General features: G+C 42.7%; 1 protein-coding gene across 2 annotated transcripts in view; it reads right to left on the minus strand.

The window, feature by feature from the left end:
• The window catches only part of LOC144498665 (proline-rich protein 5-like), a 116,444-nt gene that overhangs the window by 37,325 nt on the left and 63,464 nt on the right, over positions 1-15,655 (minus strand). For both annotated transcript variants that reach the window (XM_078220120.1, XM_078220119.1), the window contains one exon: positions 3,322-3,462. In XM_078220120.1, coding sequence (XP_078076246.1) covers positions 3,322-3,462 — 141 coding nt within the window. The remainder of the gene's footprint in view (positions 1-3,321; positions 3,463-15,655) is intronic.

Consider the following 15,655-nt stretch of genomic DNA (forward strand, 5'->3'; position numbering starts at 1 on the left):
TCTCATGCCTAATAAGAATCTAATTCCGCCTTGAAAAATATTCAATGACCTGTCTCCAGTGCCTAAGGCAGCGGGTTCCAAAGTCGCACAACCCTCAGAGAAAAAAAATGCCTCCTGATTCTGGTCCTAAAAATGGGCAGCCTCCTAATTTGAAAAAAGTACCCCCTCGTTTTGGACTCGCCCACAAAAGGAAACATCCTTTCCACGAGACCTTTCAAGATCTTATATACTTCAATCAAGTCACCCCTCACTCTTCCAAACTCCAGCCTGCCCAACCTATCCTAATAAGACAACCCACTCATTCCAGGTATCAATCTAGTAAACCTCCTCTGAACCACCTCCAATGAATTTACATCCTTCATTAAAGGAGGCTAAAACTGCACACAGTATTCAAGATGTGGTCTCACCAATGAATGCCCTGTATAACTGAATCATGATGTGGAGATGCCGGCGTTGGACTGGGGTAAGCACAGTAAGTAACTGAATCATAACATCCTTTCTTTTATGTTCAGTTCCTCTTGTAATAAAGGATAATACTCCATTTGCTTTCTTAATTACCTGCTGTACCTGGATACTAACTTTTTGTGACTTATGCACTGGAACACACAGATCACTCTCCATCTCAACCCCTGTAGCCATTCTCCATTTAACTACTACTCTGCCTTTTTATTCTTCCTGCCAAAGTGAACAACTTCACATTTTCCCACATTATACTCCATCTGCCAGAATTTTGCCCATTCCTTCAACCTATTTATGTCCATTTGCAACCACCTTATGTTCTCTTCACAACATACTTTCCAACTTACCTTTATGCCCTGTGCAACTTTAGCTACCATGCCTTTGCTTATTTAAGTTATTGATATAAACGGTTGAGGTCCCAGTGCAGACCCCGGCAGGATTCTAATCGTCACTCCTGCCAATCAGAAAAAAGGCACATTTACGCATACTCTGCTTTCTGACAGCCAGCCAACTTTGCTCATACGTTACTCTTCCACCATCGGCTTTTATTTTCTGCCATAACCTGCGATTTGACAACTTGAATGCCTTCTCGAAATCCAATTACAGCACATCTACAGGCTCCCCTTTATCCACAGCACATGTTCCTATATCAAAGAACTCCAATAAATTTGTTAAACACTATTTCCCTTTCACAAAACCATGCTGACTCTTTCCAATTACATTGAGTATCCAGCTATAATCTACTTAAAATGATTGATTCTGGCATATTTCTCATGACAGACATCAAGCCAACTGGCCTGTTTTCTGTCTCCCTCCCTTCTTGAATAGAGGGGGTCACATTTGCCATTTTCCAGTCTGATGTAATCATTCCAGAATCTAGTGAATTTTTAAAAACTAGCACCAACACATCATCTATCTCATTAGCCACCTCTTTGGAGACTCTGGGATGAAGGACCCAGAGACTTACTTGCCCACAGCTCCAGCAGTTTGCTCAGTACTGCTTCCCCAGTGATTGTAATTTCACCAGGTTCCGCTCTCTCTTATACCTCCCGATTTACAGCTATTACTGGAATGTTTTTACATCGACTATAGTGAAGACAGAAACAAAACATTTGCTCATTTCATCTGCCACTTCCTTAATATCTACTGTTAACTCCCCATTCTCACTCTCTAGAGTTCCAATACTCATTTTACTTACTCTTCCTTCTGAAAAAGCCGTAGGGAGTCTTACTATCCGTTTTTACATTTCTAGCTAGTTTCCTCTCAATCTAATATCTTTCTTCTGATTAACCTCATAGTCATGCTCTGCATTTCTTTATATTCTAATTAATCATTTGATCTGCCACTCATCTTGCGCAGCTATATGCTCTTTTCTTGATTGATTAATTTCACCACCTCGAATATTAAGTATTCTGAAATATCAGCTTAGATGTCTGCCATTGCTTCGCTATTGATCTATCCCCTAGCCTAGTATCCCAATTCACTTCAGCTAGCTCAGCTTTCATGCCCACATGCTTGTCCTTTTTTGGTTTAAAATACTAGACTTAGACCCACTTTTCTCCCTTTCAAACTGGCTGTAAAATGCAATCATATTGTGGCCGCTTCATTCTGAGGAAATTAATTATCTTGTCACATTACACAATTACACATCACCAAGTCTAATATTACCTGCTGTCTGGCTGTTTCCAGAACATGCTGTTCTAAGAAACTATCTTGAAAGCATTCTATGAGTTCCTCATCCAGGTTATAATCGGTTTATATGTAGATTAAAATCCCCCATGACCACTGCCAGTCCTTTATCACAACCGCCCAATATTTTTTCCTGTATTCTTTGTCCTCCATTGTGGTTACTGTTAGGGGCCTATAGACCACTACCCTGATGCCTCTTTCCCCTACTATTCCTCATCTCCACCGAAACTGGTTCCACATCCTGATCCAAGGTCATCTCTAACTATTGCACCAATCCCATCCTTGATTAACAGTGCGACCCTTCACCTTTACCTAGTTTCCTATTTTTCTTGAAGGTCATTTAAACCACAACAGTCAGGACCTAATCTTTGTCATCCTGCAGCCACATCTCCATAATGGCCATCAGGTCATATTTATTTACTTCAATGTGTGCTATCAACTCATTTACCATGCTATGCACGTCACAATACAGTGCCTTAAGTTTTGTCTTTGTGTTAACTCTGTAACATCTAGTCTTGGGAGGTTTCCTAGAAGCGATTCCATCATATATGATACACATGGATTGGTTAACCACTAAAACTCGATTGCCCCAATAAATATGTTAAATCTTGGCTGGGTTATTGCTCTAGACTATCTGTTCTCCTGTTTTAGTTAATTCACGACATAGAAATGAGTGGAATGCTCTACAGAGGAGCATTTGGCTCCATTTGGTTTTAGTACAGCATTAATCATTCCAATCAAACTACTTTGCAACAGGTTTGGGGCACAGTACTGATCTGATATTTCAGAAACCATGGTGTTCTAATTAAATGTATTGAGACCATTGCAGTACGCTAGAGATTTGCAACTGAGCACTAAATGTTAAAAATAAATTGGAATACGTTTACTTGGGAGCTCATGTCAATAACAAGTTGTGTTTTACAAAATTAACACTGTTTCAAATTACCAATAGCCTTGGGTTTGTTTCTAATTCAAACCATTGTGTATTGAATGTTTAAATGTTAGGCTCCACATCACTCAGTTTTACCACATCCGGAGTTAAAAAGGAGACTGCATGAGACAATTTAAACCACATGTTAATATGCAAAAGGTCAGAGACAGAAGAATGAAGAGTCGCATCATTTCTTTCACACTCCCCTTTCCGGACAGTTAAAATAGAGAGTTCAGGCCTACCTGCAGTATAAGCAGCATCTGAATGAGTGAAGGTGGGACCCTTGCACGTGGTCGTGACAGAGCGTCTTCAAGTTTCACATTTAGCGTGATTACATTCCTGAAATGTAGCAGAGCTATCTGTCGGACAGTGGGTTCCTTTCCCTGTAATAACAGAAAGTCTAACAGTTAGAAGGAAGAATGTGAGATTCAAATTAAAATAAGGGTTTACTGGACCACACAAAGCTCAGATTTATACCAGACCCTCAATTGCATTGTGCAGAAAAATCAAGCATTGTAACACCCCCAGTGCAGACCCCACTCCCGGGTTAGGATGCATGTTCAACATTTGATTGTTCAAGGATCTAATAAGACTGTGCTGTGCTACTTTCTGGACACTCAAACAAGTGCTTACATTCATAGTATCCCTACAGTACAGAAGAAAGCCATTCGGCCCATCGAGTCTGCACAATCCCACCCAGGCCCTATCCCCATAACCCCACACATTTACCCTGCTAATTCCCCTGACACTAGGGTCAATTTGCCATAGCCAACCAACCTAACCACACATTTTTGCAAATTGTTATATGGAAATCTGCAAGCAAGTTGTGGGTTAAGCCACTTGATAGCAAGCACGTGACTTTACCAGATTGTTCAAACGATAGCGAAACCATGTCGCTAAATCCACACTACACGGAGCCTTATTTCTCCAAATGAGACAAGGGCAATGATGCAACGACAAGGGCAATGATGCAACGAGCTCCAGATTGCCCGTCTGATAAAATCTTCCTGACATAATCATCCGTCACTCTGCACAACTCACAAAGCCAATTTTTAAAAATTCATTAAGGGATATGGACCAATTGTCCTTGAGAAGGTGGTGGTGAATGATATGCATTTCGAAGATAGTGGACAAATTAAATTTTTTATTATTGATTGGGAAACTCAGGATTGCAGATCAGGCACATATTATAAACCCTGCCTAAAGCCATTGGGAAGGATGATCATGCAGGGTGGAAAATGGGTCAGCTGATCTGTCAAATTTATGACAGCGAACATTGAAATCCTCCCCCAGTAAGTACTGCCTAACTTAATCAAAGCTGACAATTCTTCCTTACTGCTAATTAGCAGAGAGTAGTGCTGTAACAATCATTTCAATCGCGGTTATTTTGTTTAAAATTCATTCATGGGATGGTGTTATTGCTGGTAATGCTACTACTTACATCCCAAGAGGAAGTGCTGGTGAGCCACCTTATTGAATAGTTGAATCTGGAGTGCTGTTGGTGCACTTAAAGCTACTCTGTCCCTGCAGCTCTCTGTGGCAAGGAGTTCCAAAGACTTTCAACCCTCAGAAGAAATTCCTCCTCATCTCAGTCTTAAATTGGCACCCCTTTATTCTGAGACTTTGCCCTCTGGTCCTAAACTCTCCCCATGAGGGGGAAATATCCTCTCAGCATTTACCCTGTCAAGCCCCTTAAGAATCCTATATGTTTCAATGAAATCACCTCTCATTCTTCTAAATTCCAATCAGTAGAATCCCAATCTGTTTAACCTTTCCTCATAAGACAATCCCTCCACACCAGGGATCATCCTAGTGAACCTTCTCTGAACTGCCTCAAATGAAATAATATCTTTCCTTAAATAAGGGGACCAAAGCTGCTCACAGTAGTACCTTGTACAGTTGCAGTAAGACTTCCCTACTCTTATCCTCCAATCCCCTTGAAATGAGGGCCAACATTCCATCAGCCTTCCTGATTACCTGCTGTACCTGTGCGCTAGCTTTCTGTGTTTCGTGCACAAGTACCCTCAAGACCCTTTGTGTTGCAGCTTTCTGCAGTATTTTTCTATTTCAATAACACTGTTCTTTTGTTCTCCCTTCCAAAATGAACTTAACATTTTTCCACATTATACTCCATTTGCCAACTTTCTTAACCTTTCAATATCTCTTTGTAAACTGTCTGCATGCCTCATGCAACTTGCCTTTCCACCCAAGTCATTAACATATATTGTAAACAGTTGTAGTCCCAGCACTGATCCTGCGGAACCCCACTAGTTACAGGTCGCCAACCTGAAAAATAATTCCTCATCTCCACTTGCTGTTTCCTGCCAATTAGCCAATTCTCTATCCATTCTGTACAGGGCTCTGTATTGGGACCTCTGCTGTTTGTGATTTATATAAACGATCTGGAAGAAGGTGTAACTGGGGTGATCAGTAAGTTTGCGGACGACACAAAAATGGCTGGACTTGCAGATAGTGAGGAACATTGCCAGAGGCTACAGAAGGATATAGATAGGCTGGAAATTTGGGCAAAGAAATGGCAGATGGAGTTCAATCCTGATAAATGCGAAGTGATGCATTTTGGTAGAACTAACGTACGGGGGAGCTATACGATAAATGGCAGAACCATAAAGGGTGTAGATACGCAGAGGGACCTGGGTGTGCAAGTCCACAGATCCTTGAAGGCGACGTCACAGGTGGAGAAGGTAGTGAATAAGGCATATGGCATGCTTGCCTTTATAGGACGGGGCATAGAGTATAAAAGTTGGGGTTTGATGTTGTGGTTGTATAGAACGTTGGTTTGGCCGCATTTGGAATACTGCGCCCAGTTCTGGTCGCCACACTACCAGAAGGACATGGAGGCTTTAGAGAGAGTGCAGAGAAGGTTTACCAGGATGTTGCCTGGTATGGAAGGGCTTAGTTATGAGGAGAGATTGGGTAAACTGGGGTTGTTCTCACTGGAAAGACAGAGGATGAGGGGTGACCTAATAGAGGTGTATAAAATTATGAAAGGCATTGATAGGGTGAACGGTGGGAAGCTTTTTCCCAGGTCGGTGGTGACGTTCACGAGGGGTCATAGGTTCAAGGTGAGGGGGCGGGGGGGGGGGGGGGAGGTTTAACACGGATATCAGAAGGACGTATTTTACACAGAGGGTGGTGGGGGCCTGGAATGCACTGCCGGGCAAGGTGGCAGACACACTGGGAATGTTTAAGTCTTATCTAGATAGCCACATGAACAGAGTGGGAATGGAGGGATACAAAAGAATGGTCTAGTTGGGACCAGGGAGTGGCGCGGGCTTGGAGGGCCAAAGGGCCTGTTCCTGTGCTGCATTGTATTCTAATAAACTACCTCCTACACCATGGGCTCTTATCTCATGACTTAACCTTTGGTGAGGTACCTTGTCATACGCCTTCTGGAAGTCCAAATACAACACATTTACTGGTTTCCCTTCTATCCACTCTGGTTGGGACTTCTTGGAAAAACTAATTAGTCAGACACAATTTCCTTTTCATGAAGCCATGCTGACTCTGCTTGATTAGGTTGTGATTTTCCAAATGTGCCACTATTGCTTCCATAATAATTGATTCCCACATTTTTCCAATAATAGATGTTAGGCTAATTGGCCTATAATTACCTGCTTTTTTGCCTCCTCCTCTTTTTGAACAGGAGCGATAGTTTTTCAATCCTCTAGCATTCCTCCAGAATCCAAGGATTTTTGGAAAATTACAACCAATGTATCTACTACCTCTATAGCTACTTATTTTAGGATCCTAGGATGCAAGCCATCAGGGCCAGGGGACTTATTTGCCTTTAGCCTCAATAGTTTATCTAATACTACTTCTCAGGTGATGGTGATATTACTTAATTCCTCTCCTCCATATTCTTTCGTATTAACGGGATGCTCAAAGTATCTTCCACCGTAAAGACTGATGCAAAATACCTGTAACTCCTCTGCCATTTCCTTGTTCCCCATTACTATCTCCCCAGATTCATTTTCTAAGGGGCCTATGTTCACTTTGACCTCTTGCTTCCTTTTTATAAACTTAAAGAAGCTCTTGTCAGTTTTTATATTCCTTGCGAGTTTGCCCTGGTCGTTCCTTTTCTCCCTTGTTATTATCTTTTAGTCCTCCTTTACTGGATTCTGAATTTATCCCAGTCTTCAGGGCTATCACTGACTTTTGCCTCCTTATAAGCCTTTTGTTTCAACTTAATATTCTCTTTCCTTATTGAGCCATCGTTGGTTTATCCCTCTCTTAGAATCTTTACTCCTTACTAGGACATATTTCTGCTGAGAGTCTGGAATTAACTCCCCAAATGCCTGCCACTCCTACTTACTGCCTTTCCTGCTAATCCACCAGCCCAGCCTAGCTAACTCTATCCTTATTTCATTATAATTCCCTTTATTTAAGTTTAATGCTATTGTTTCTGATTCAAGTTTCTTACTCTGAAACGGGATATTAAATTCTACCACGTTATGATCACTACTTCCTCGAGGATCTTTTATCTGAGGTCATTTACTCAACCTGCCTCATTACCCATTACCAGATTCAATATGGTGGCACGGTGGCAGATTCAAGGGTGGCACGGTGACACAGTGGTTAACACTACTGCCTCATAGCGCCAGGGACCTGGGTTTGATTCCAGCCTTGGGTCACTGTCTGTGTGGAGTTTGCAAGTTCTCCCAGTGTTTACATGGATTTCCTCCGGGTGCTCCGGTTTCCTCCCACAGTCCGAAAGATGTGCTGGTTAGGTGCATTAGCCATGCTAAATTCTCCCTCCGTGTACCTGAACAAGCGCTGGAGTGTGGCAACACAGGGATTTTCACAGTAACTTCATTGCAGTGTTAATATAAGCCTACTTGTGCCACTAATAAATAAACTTTAAACTTACAGCCAGTTCCCTGGTTGGTTCCGTGACATATTGCTCTACGAAACTATCCCTAATGCATTCTATGAATTCATTGTCGTAGCTACCCTTTCCAACTTGATTAACCAAATCAACATGAAGATTAAAGTCACCCATAATTATTACTCTATTCCTTTTATATGCTCCTATTATTTGCTAATTTATACCCTTTCCTACAATGTGGCTTCTGTTTGAGGTCTATACACGACTCTACCAATGTCTTCTTTCCCTTGCTGTTTTTTTAACCTCCACCCAGATAGAATCTACATCATCCCAGCTAGATTGTGCCTCACAACTGTCTTAATTTCATCTCATATTAACAGTGCTAACCCACCACCTTTACCTTCCTTCCTTGTCTTTCCGAAAGCTCAAATTTCTCTGGACATCAAGTTCCAAATTTTGATCTCCTTTTAACCACGTCTCCGTTAGGGCTATGATATTATATCCATTTACCTTGATTTGCGCTGTCAGTTCATCTACCTTATTCCGAATGCTTCGTGCATTAAGATCCAATGACTTTAAGCTTGCCATTTTATAATTCTTAATCAATCAAACTTTTCTTTGTATTGTAGTCCTATTTGCCGCTCACCCTCGATTACCCTATCTACCATTTTTGCATTTTACTATTCTTATTTTTTTTATTGTGCTTGTTCTCTTTCCCTTGTCAGCCTGCTTAGGTTCCCATCTGCCTGCCATTCTAGTTTAAACCCTCCCCAGCCATACTAGCAAATGCTCGCCTAGGACATCAGTCCCGGTCCTGCGCCAGTGTAACCCGTCCAGTTTGCACTGGTCCTACCTCCCCCAGAACTAATCCCAACCATACTTTTTGTTTAAGCAGCAGCCTGGGTGAGTCTGTTGAATTGAACATAGAGATATATGGGAACGATATAGGATGGTGAGTTTGGAGGGTCCTTGGTGAAGTTTACAGCAGTCAACCAATGGAGTCTATTAAATGACAGAGTTGCACCTCATTATCTTGCTTGCTAAGTGTTTGCCTCAGTATTGTTACTCCTGATCCAAAGAAGTGGTAATGGCACCTACAGTCAGCAGAGCAGGGGTGTCCAAACTAATGCTCCAAACCCAGGGAACTCCGTTTTATTGTTTGTTGCTGGTTGGCCCCGATGCATTTTCAGAGGCTGTGGCTGTGGAGAGGGTGCGCTGTGGATAAAGCACTGTCGCTGTGGAACGGACACTGTATAGCATTGCAGCTTCAATGGTGGATAAATCATTCATCAGAACCCCCTGATGGTGTCAACAATTCAAAGATCAATGCAACTGAACAGAACGTGGATTTAAACTTTTTAAAAAAGGCTTCAATGAATCCTAGATCCTTAGGAAAGCCTGGAAAAATCCAATGTTTAGAGTTGGTGGAAAATAATCCCTGCCTAAAACCACCATTGAAAACTTCCCACAGTGCATGTACCATCTGGATGCAAAGTGATTTATATGTTTCATATTTATATAAAAACCCAACAGCTTGACCATTGCAGTTGCGAAAGTGGCACACCCAGCTCTCTTTTAAATATAGCCAGCATTTGTTGCTCATTCCCCATTGCGTTTGAACTGAGTGCCATTTCAGGGTAGTTGTGAGTCAACCACATTGTTGTGGGTGTGGAGTCACATGCAGGCCAGACCAGACAAGGATGGCAGATTTCCTTCCCTAATGGATGTTCTTGAGCCAAATGGATTTTACAACAATTGACAATGGCTTCATCATGGAGATTAGCTTTCAATTCCAGATTTATTAACTGAATTGAAATTCTACCAGCTGCCGTGGTGGGATTTGAACCTGTCGCCCCAGAGCCTGGGCCTCTGATTCAGTGACATTACCAGTATGCCACTGTCTCACCAGCTGTGACACGGAGGTCACATGGGTGAGGAGGGAGCTCCTCTCAGTCCTCTGAGCTCCTGTACGCAAGTCTGGGAGGACTCTGGTTTCGACATGAGCACTGCAACTGAGCATGGGTGGGAAGTACGCCCTCTACAGTTGTATTATCACCAAACACAGTCGTCAAAAACAGACAGACATTGAGAACTTGGAGACCAAGAGAATAACCAACGGGCAGGAAGCTGGCCCGATCATTAACATTAATCAAGAGACAGCTCGCACCTATTGTTGGTGTCATTTCCACATTTACATTGATCAAAGATAACTGGGTGGTGAGGACAATTCTCTGTTTTAATTATTAATTCCTCAAAGCTGAGAGGAATAGATGAATTTATATTCCCTAATGACGACACATCAAGTTGATGGTTGAGGGGAAGGCAAGTGTAAAGTCTAATACTTATGACGTAAAAGACTACTTGGTGTAAATCCCTCATCTAGCTGATCAACTTTATTTCAGTTTTGTTCCGAATCGATCAATTGGATGTTGTGGGTTCCCAAAATTGAACTGTGAACTCATAGAATCATAGGATCCCCATAGTGCAGAAGGAGGCCATTCGGCCCATCGAGTCTGCACTGACCACATTCCCAGCCAGCCCCTATCCCCGTAGCCCCACGTATTTATCCTGTTACTCCCCCTGACACTAAGCGGCAATTTCACATGGCCAATCCACCTTTGAACTATTTGATACAGTGGAACCCCGATTTTACACACCCCGATTTAGAGCGAAATCGGATATGACACGATGGACCCTTTTTTTTGCTATTTCCGGTTTAGTGATAACATTTTATGGACCCCAACCATCGCGTTACAACGGGGCTGCACTGTATTTTGTTGGGAACTACAAAAATATTCCATTCAGGAATCTTGCAGATTATAGAACGGTAGAGGAAATATATTCCACAGAAGGTATTCTAATCATTTGTAAACTGATCTATTTTTATTGTTTTTAGTGTTATACTTTAAAGTATTTGCTATGAACTGCACTGTTCAGATATTATTTAGATTTAGCCCAGGTACATTGATCTGAATGTCATATTTACGATTTTATGTGAACACAGTGGTCAACTCCCACCATTACCACATACTATCCCACTTACAACATGTACTCAGTTAGGATTTTGCTTCATAATGCTGGTAACTGACAAAACCAAAGGAATGAAAATAGAGTTTGTTCTATAAAAGGTGGGCAAACTGCTCCCCCAGATTACTGGTTACAGTGGGCGGAATTATCCCATCATGCCCGGTGGGCAGAATTCTCCCATCATGCCCGGTGGGCAGAATTCTCCCATCATGCCCGGTGGGCAGAATTCTCCCATCATGCCCGGTGGGCAGAATTCTCCCATCATGCCCGGTGGGCAGAATTCTCCCATCATGCCCGGTGGGCAGAATTCTCCCATCATGCCCGGTGGGCAGAATTCTCCCATCATGCCCGGTGGGCAGAATTCTCCCATCATGCCCGCAATGGGTTTGGTGGCGGGTAGAAGTGGAAGCTCTAGCGGGAGCCAAAAAGTTGGAAACCTGCCGGCATAAAATCACGTAGCAATTCTCTCAATTGTGGGTCAGTCATCCCACTGGCTGGTGGCGTGAACACCATGTGCATCTCATGAATGCTCATTAAAACAGCTGCCTGCCAGCACCCCTTCAGATCTACTGATCTTGCATCACACCAGTATTAGATTATGTCAGTCTAAAACCCAAGTGCTAACGCGTGGCGTGCACAAGATGGTCCTAGTTCCCAAGAGACTTTGTGGTGAGTGCAACACAGCCATAGTGCTTTCTGATGCGCTGTACGCCACTCTGCCAGGACATAGAACATAGAACATTACAGCGCAGTACAGGCCCTTCGGCCCTCGATGTTGTGCCGACCAGTGGTACCAATCTAAAGCCCCTCTAATCTACACTATTCCGATATCATCCATATGTTTATCCAATAACCACTTGAACGCTCTCAACGTTGACGAGTCCACCACTGCTGCAGGCAGGGCATTCCACGCCCTTACTACTCTCTGAGTAAAGAACCTACGTCTAACATCTGTCCTATATCTCTCACCCCTCAATTTAAAGCTATGTCCCCTCGTGCTAGCCAACACCATCCGAGGAAAAAGGCTCTCACTATCCACCCTATCTAATCCTCTGATCATCTTGTATGCCTCTATTAAGTCACCTCTTAACCTTCTTCTCTCTAACGAACACAACCTCAAGCCCCTCAGCCTTTCCTCATACGATTTTCCCACCATACCAGGCAACATCCTGGTAAATCTCCTCTGCACCCTTTCCAACACTTCCACATCTTTCCTATAATGCGGCGACCAGAACTGTACGCAATACTCCAAATGCGGCCGCACCAGAGTTTTGTACAGTTGCAGCATGACCTCCTGGCTCCGAAACTCAATCCCTCTACCAATAAAAGCTAACACACCGTACGCCTTCTTAACAACCCTATCAACCTGGGTGCCAACTTTCAGGGATCTATGCACATGGACACCCAGATCCCTCTGTTCATCCACACTACCAAGTATCATACCATTAGCCCAGTACTCTGTATTCCTGTTACTCCTTCCAAAGTGAATCACCTCACACTTTTCCGCATTAAACTCCATTTGCCACCTCTCAGCCCAGCTCTGCAGCTTATCTATGTCCCTCTGTAACCTGCCACTTCCCTCCGCACTGTCTACAACTCCACCGACTTTAGTGTCATCCGCAAATTTACTAATCCATCCTTCCATGCCCTCATCCAAGTCATTAATAAAAATGACAAACAGCAGTGGCCCCAAAACAGATCCTTGTGGTACACCACTAGTAACTGAACTCCAGGATGAATATTTCCCATCAACCACCACCCTTTGTTTTCTTACAGCTAGCCAATTCCTGATCCAAACCACTAAATCACCCTCAATCCCATGTGTCCGTATTTTCTGCAAAAGCTTACCATGGGGAACCTTATCAAACGCTTTGCTGAAATCCATATACACCACATCGACCGCTTTACCCTCATCCACCTCTTTGGTCACCTTCTCAAAGAACTCAATAAGGTTTGTGAGGCACGACCTACCCTTCACAAAACCGTGCTGACTATCCCTAATCAAATTATTCCTTTCTAGGTGATTATAAATCCTATCTCTTATAATCATTTCCAGACAGATTGCCTCCTACCTCCATCCCCAGCTAATTTCCATGGACAATCCTGTGTGGGAGTTCATGATAACCATGCCTTCCACTCCTTCCAATGCTGCTCATTGCCACCTCTTCCTCAGGTTCAAGTATCTTAACAAATATAACATTCCTCCATCCCATACCGCAGGTTAGGGTAGGATTTTTAAAGAAAATCAATAATCTATTATTTTATATAATATGCGTACAAGGGAGGAGACCAAACCCAGTGCATGCATGCATGCATGCACACACACGCACGCACCCTAAGTAACCATCGATTTAGTTCATTTGGATCCCAAAAGCAGCACAACCCAATTAACTGATTGAAAGCACAAAGTTCACAACACACGGCAGCAAGTCTGGTTCCACTTTCCCCGCATTCCTCCAAACACAACGCAACAAAGGACTTCAGCTCCAGCCCAGCTTTCCATCCAGGTAGGACACCTGAACCATCCCCCTATAGCTCCACAATATGAAAGAGAAACAGATGGTGACCCTGTCTAATTGGTTAATGATTTCAATAGAATCTAACAGAATTTAAGCCCCGCAAATCCTTCTCCAAATTAAACAATTTTCTCTTACAATCATAGCTATTCATAGGAAGGGCCTACAACATTCTTCAGACTGACTACATTCCAAGTGCTCAGGGCAGAAATATTCTTGCTCCCACGCAGGGCGTAAAATTAAAATAGCATTTCTCTCCTTAGGGATCCCAATTTCCCTTACCTACACAATAAACAAATCTGATTCAGAATAACAACATCACACGTGGCTAACCTTCCGTTTTGCTTGAGAAAGCAGGGAGGCTGAGGGGACTGGGAAGCAAGGACTTTGTTTGTGCAATTCACTCAAGGCTGAGAGATTTGGCATGAACCCACTATTTGCAATTTGAGCAGGACACCAAGAAGTGTACAACTGCCAACAACTATCTGTGCCAACTTGGCTCCAATGGTAGAATTCGCAACTCCAGGAAATGCTGGAATTCAGGCTCAGAGTCCAATGTGATAATCAAGGACTGCTGCAAAGTCAGAAATGAGATCCTTAGGATGACACAACGAACTAAGACCTGTCCAGAGCAACCCTGGAAATACAAAGACACCATTTGAAGAGATGGTGGATTTCCCTGCATCCTTGTCAACACTACTTCCTCAGCTAGCACCATCACTTTGCCACTGGAGTAGTCATCCAGAAGTCTAGGGCTAATGCACTGGGGACATGTGTTCAAATCTCACCACAGCAACTGATGGAATTTAAATTCAATTCATAAATATTAATTGAAAGCCTGTCTCAGTAATGGGTTCCATAAAACTATTAATAGTCATAAAAACCCTTCTGATTCACTGGCAATCTGCCACCCTTACCCGGTCTAGCCTGTGTGTGACTCCAGACACACAGGTGGTCAACTTTCAACTGAAATGACCTAAGCAAGCCACTCAGTTGTGCCAAACCACCACAAAAGGGTCCAAAGGACAGCAGTTCAAGATGGTGGCTCCCGACCATCTTCTCAAGAGCAATTAGGGATGGGCAACAAATACTGACCTTGCCAGCAACACCCTGACCCCACGAATGAATTTTTAAAAACAGGTCAATTATTAATTCATTTCATCGCATTTTGTACAATCACGAAAGCAGTTATTGCTGTGTTTACAGACATAAAAATTACTGCACTTCAATGAAATTGTTTGCATCTGAGCCACTTGAGATGTTTCAGAGTAATTGTTAAGGCACTATATAAATGCAAATCATCCCTTTTACTCTTCAATTTGTTTTTCCATACACCCCACCTCAGACATACAAGAAAATCTGGCCAGCATATCAAATTTAATGGAATGCGTTTATTTCAGAGTAAATGCTACCTTTACTGGCAAATATTGTTTGAACCAATGTCAGAATGGGGGGACTATAGAAACATGATATAGCACAGCAAAGGAGGCGGCTAATGGGTCCATCAAGGCACTGATTCTTTTAAAGAACGATCTGGTTAAGCCCATTTGTTGCTCTTTCCCCATCTTAATTCCATGTGTCCAATTCCATTTTAAAGGCTGCTATCAAGTCTACATCTACCGCCCTACTGTGCATTCCAAAGTCCATTGACTTGCTGCATAAAAATAATTGCCTCTGGGTCTTCTGTCCATCACCTTAAATCTTTGCCAAACAAAACTAAAGGGAGCAGAAACCAACTGTAGCTATAAGCAGTGGATTTTGTGGGCATGTAACCAAGCAGAGTTCCAGTATCTCACCCTTTTGATGACTAGAAAAACAGGTGCTCTGCTGCTCCAGGAAGATACCTGAAAGAAGGGTACACTTGACACGCCAGGGCTATCAGAGTTGATAGTTAGGTGCCGTGCAGCCAATAAAATTATTGTCCTCCAACAATATTCTGAGCTGTGATGCTACCTCCTGCAGGTTTGGGCCCTGGCATGTTGATGGGGTAGATTGTACAAGTGGACCAGAGGTCAGATGGCCAGAAACTTATCCAAGATGATACACAAGCCATGCAGGTGATTTACTTAATTAATATATTCACATAAACTAAAGCAAGAGAAATGAACAGAATCAATACAAGTAAAAATAGATCCATGGAATATTTTAATTTAGCAAAGCTTAAAAAGCTACATTAATAAACTTTAC

Source organism: Mustelus asterias, chromosome 9 (genome assembly GCF_964213995.1).
Source record: "Mustelus asterias chromosome 9, sMusAst1.hap1.1, whole genome shotgun sequence".
Lineage (NCBI taxonomy): Eukaryota > Metazoa > Chordata > Chondrichthyes > Carcharhiniformes > Triakidae > Mustelus > Mustelus asterias.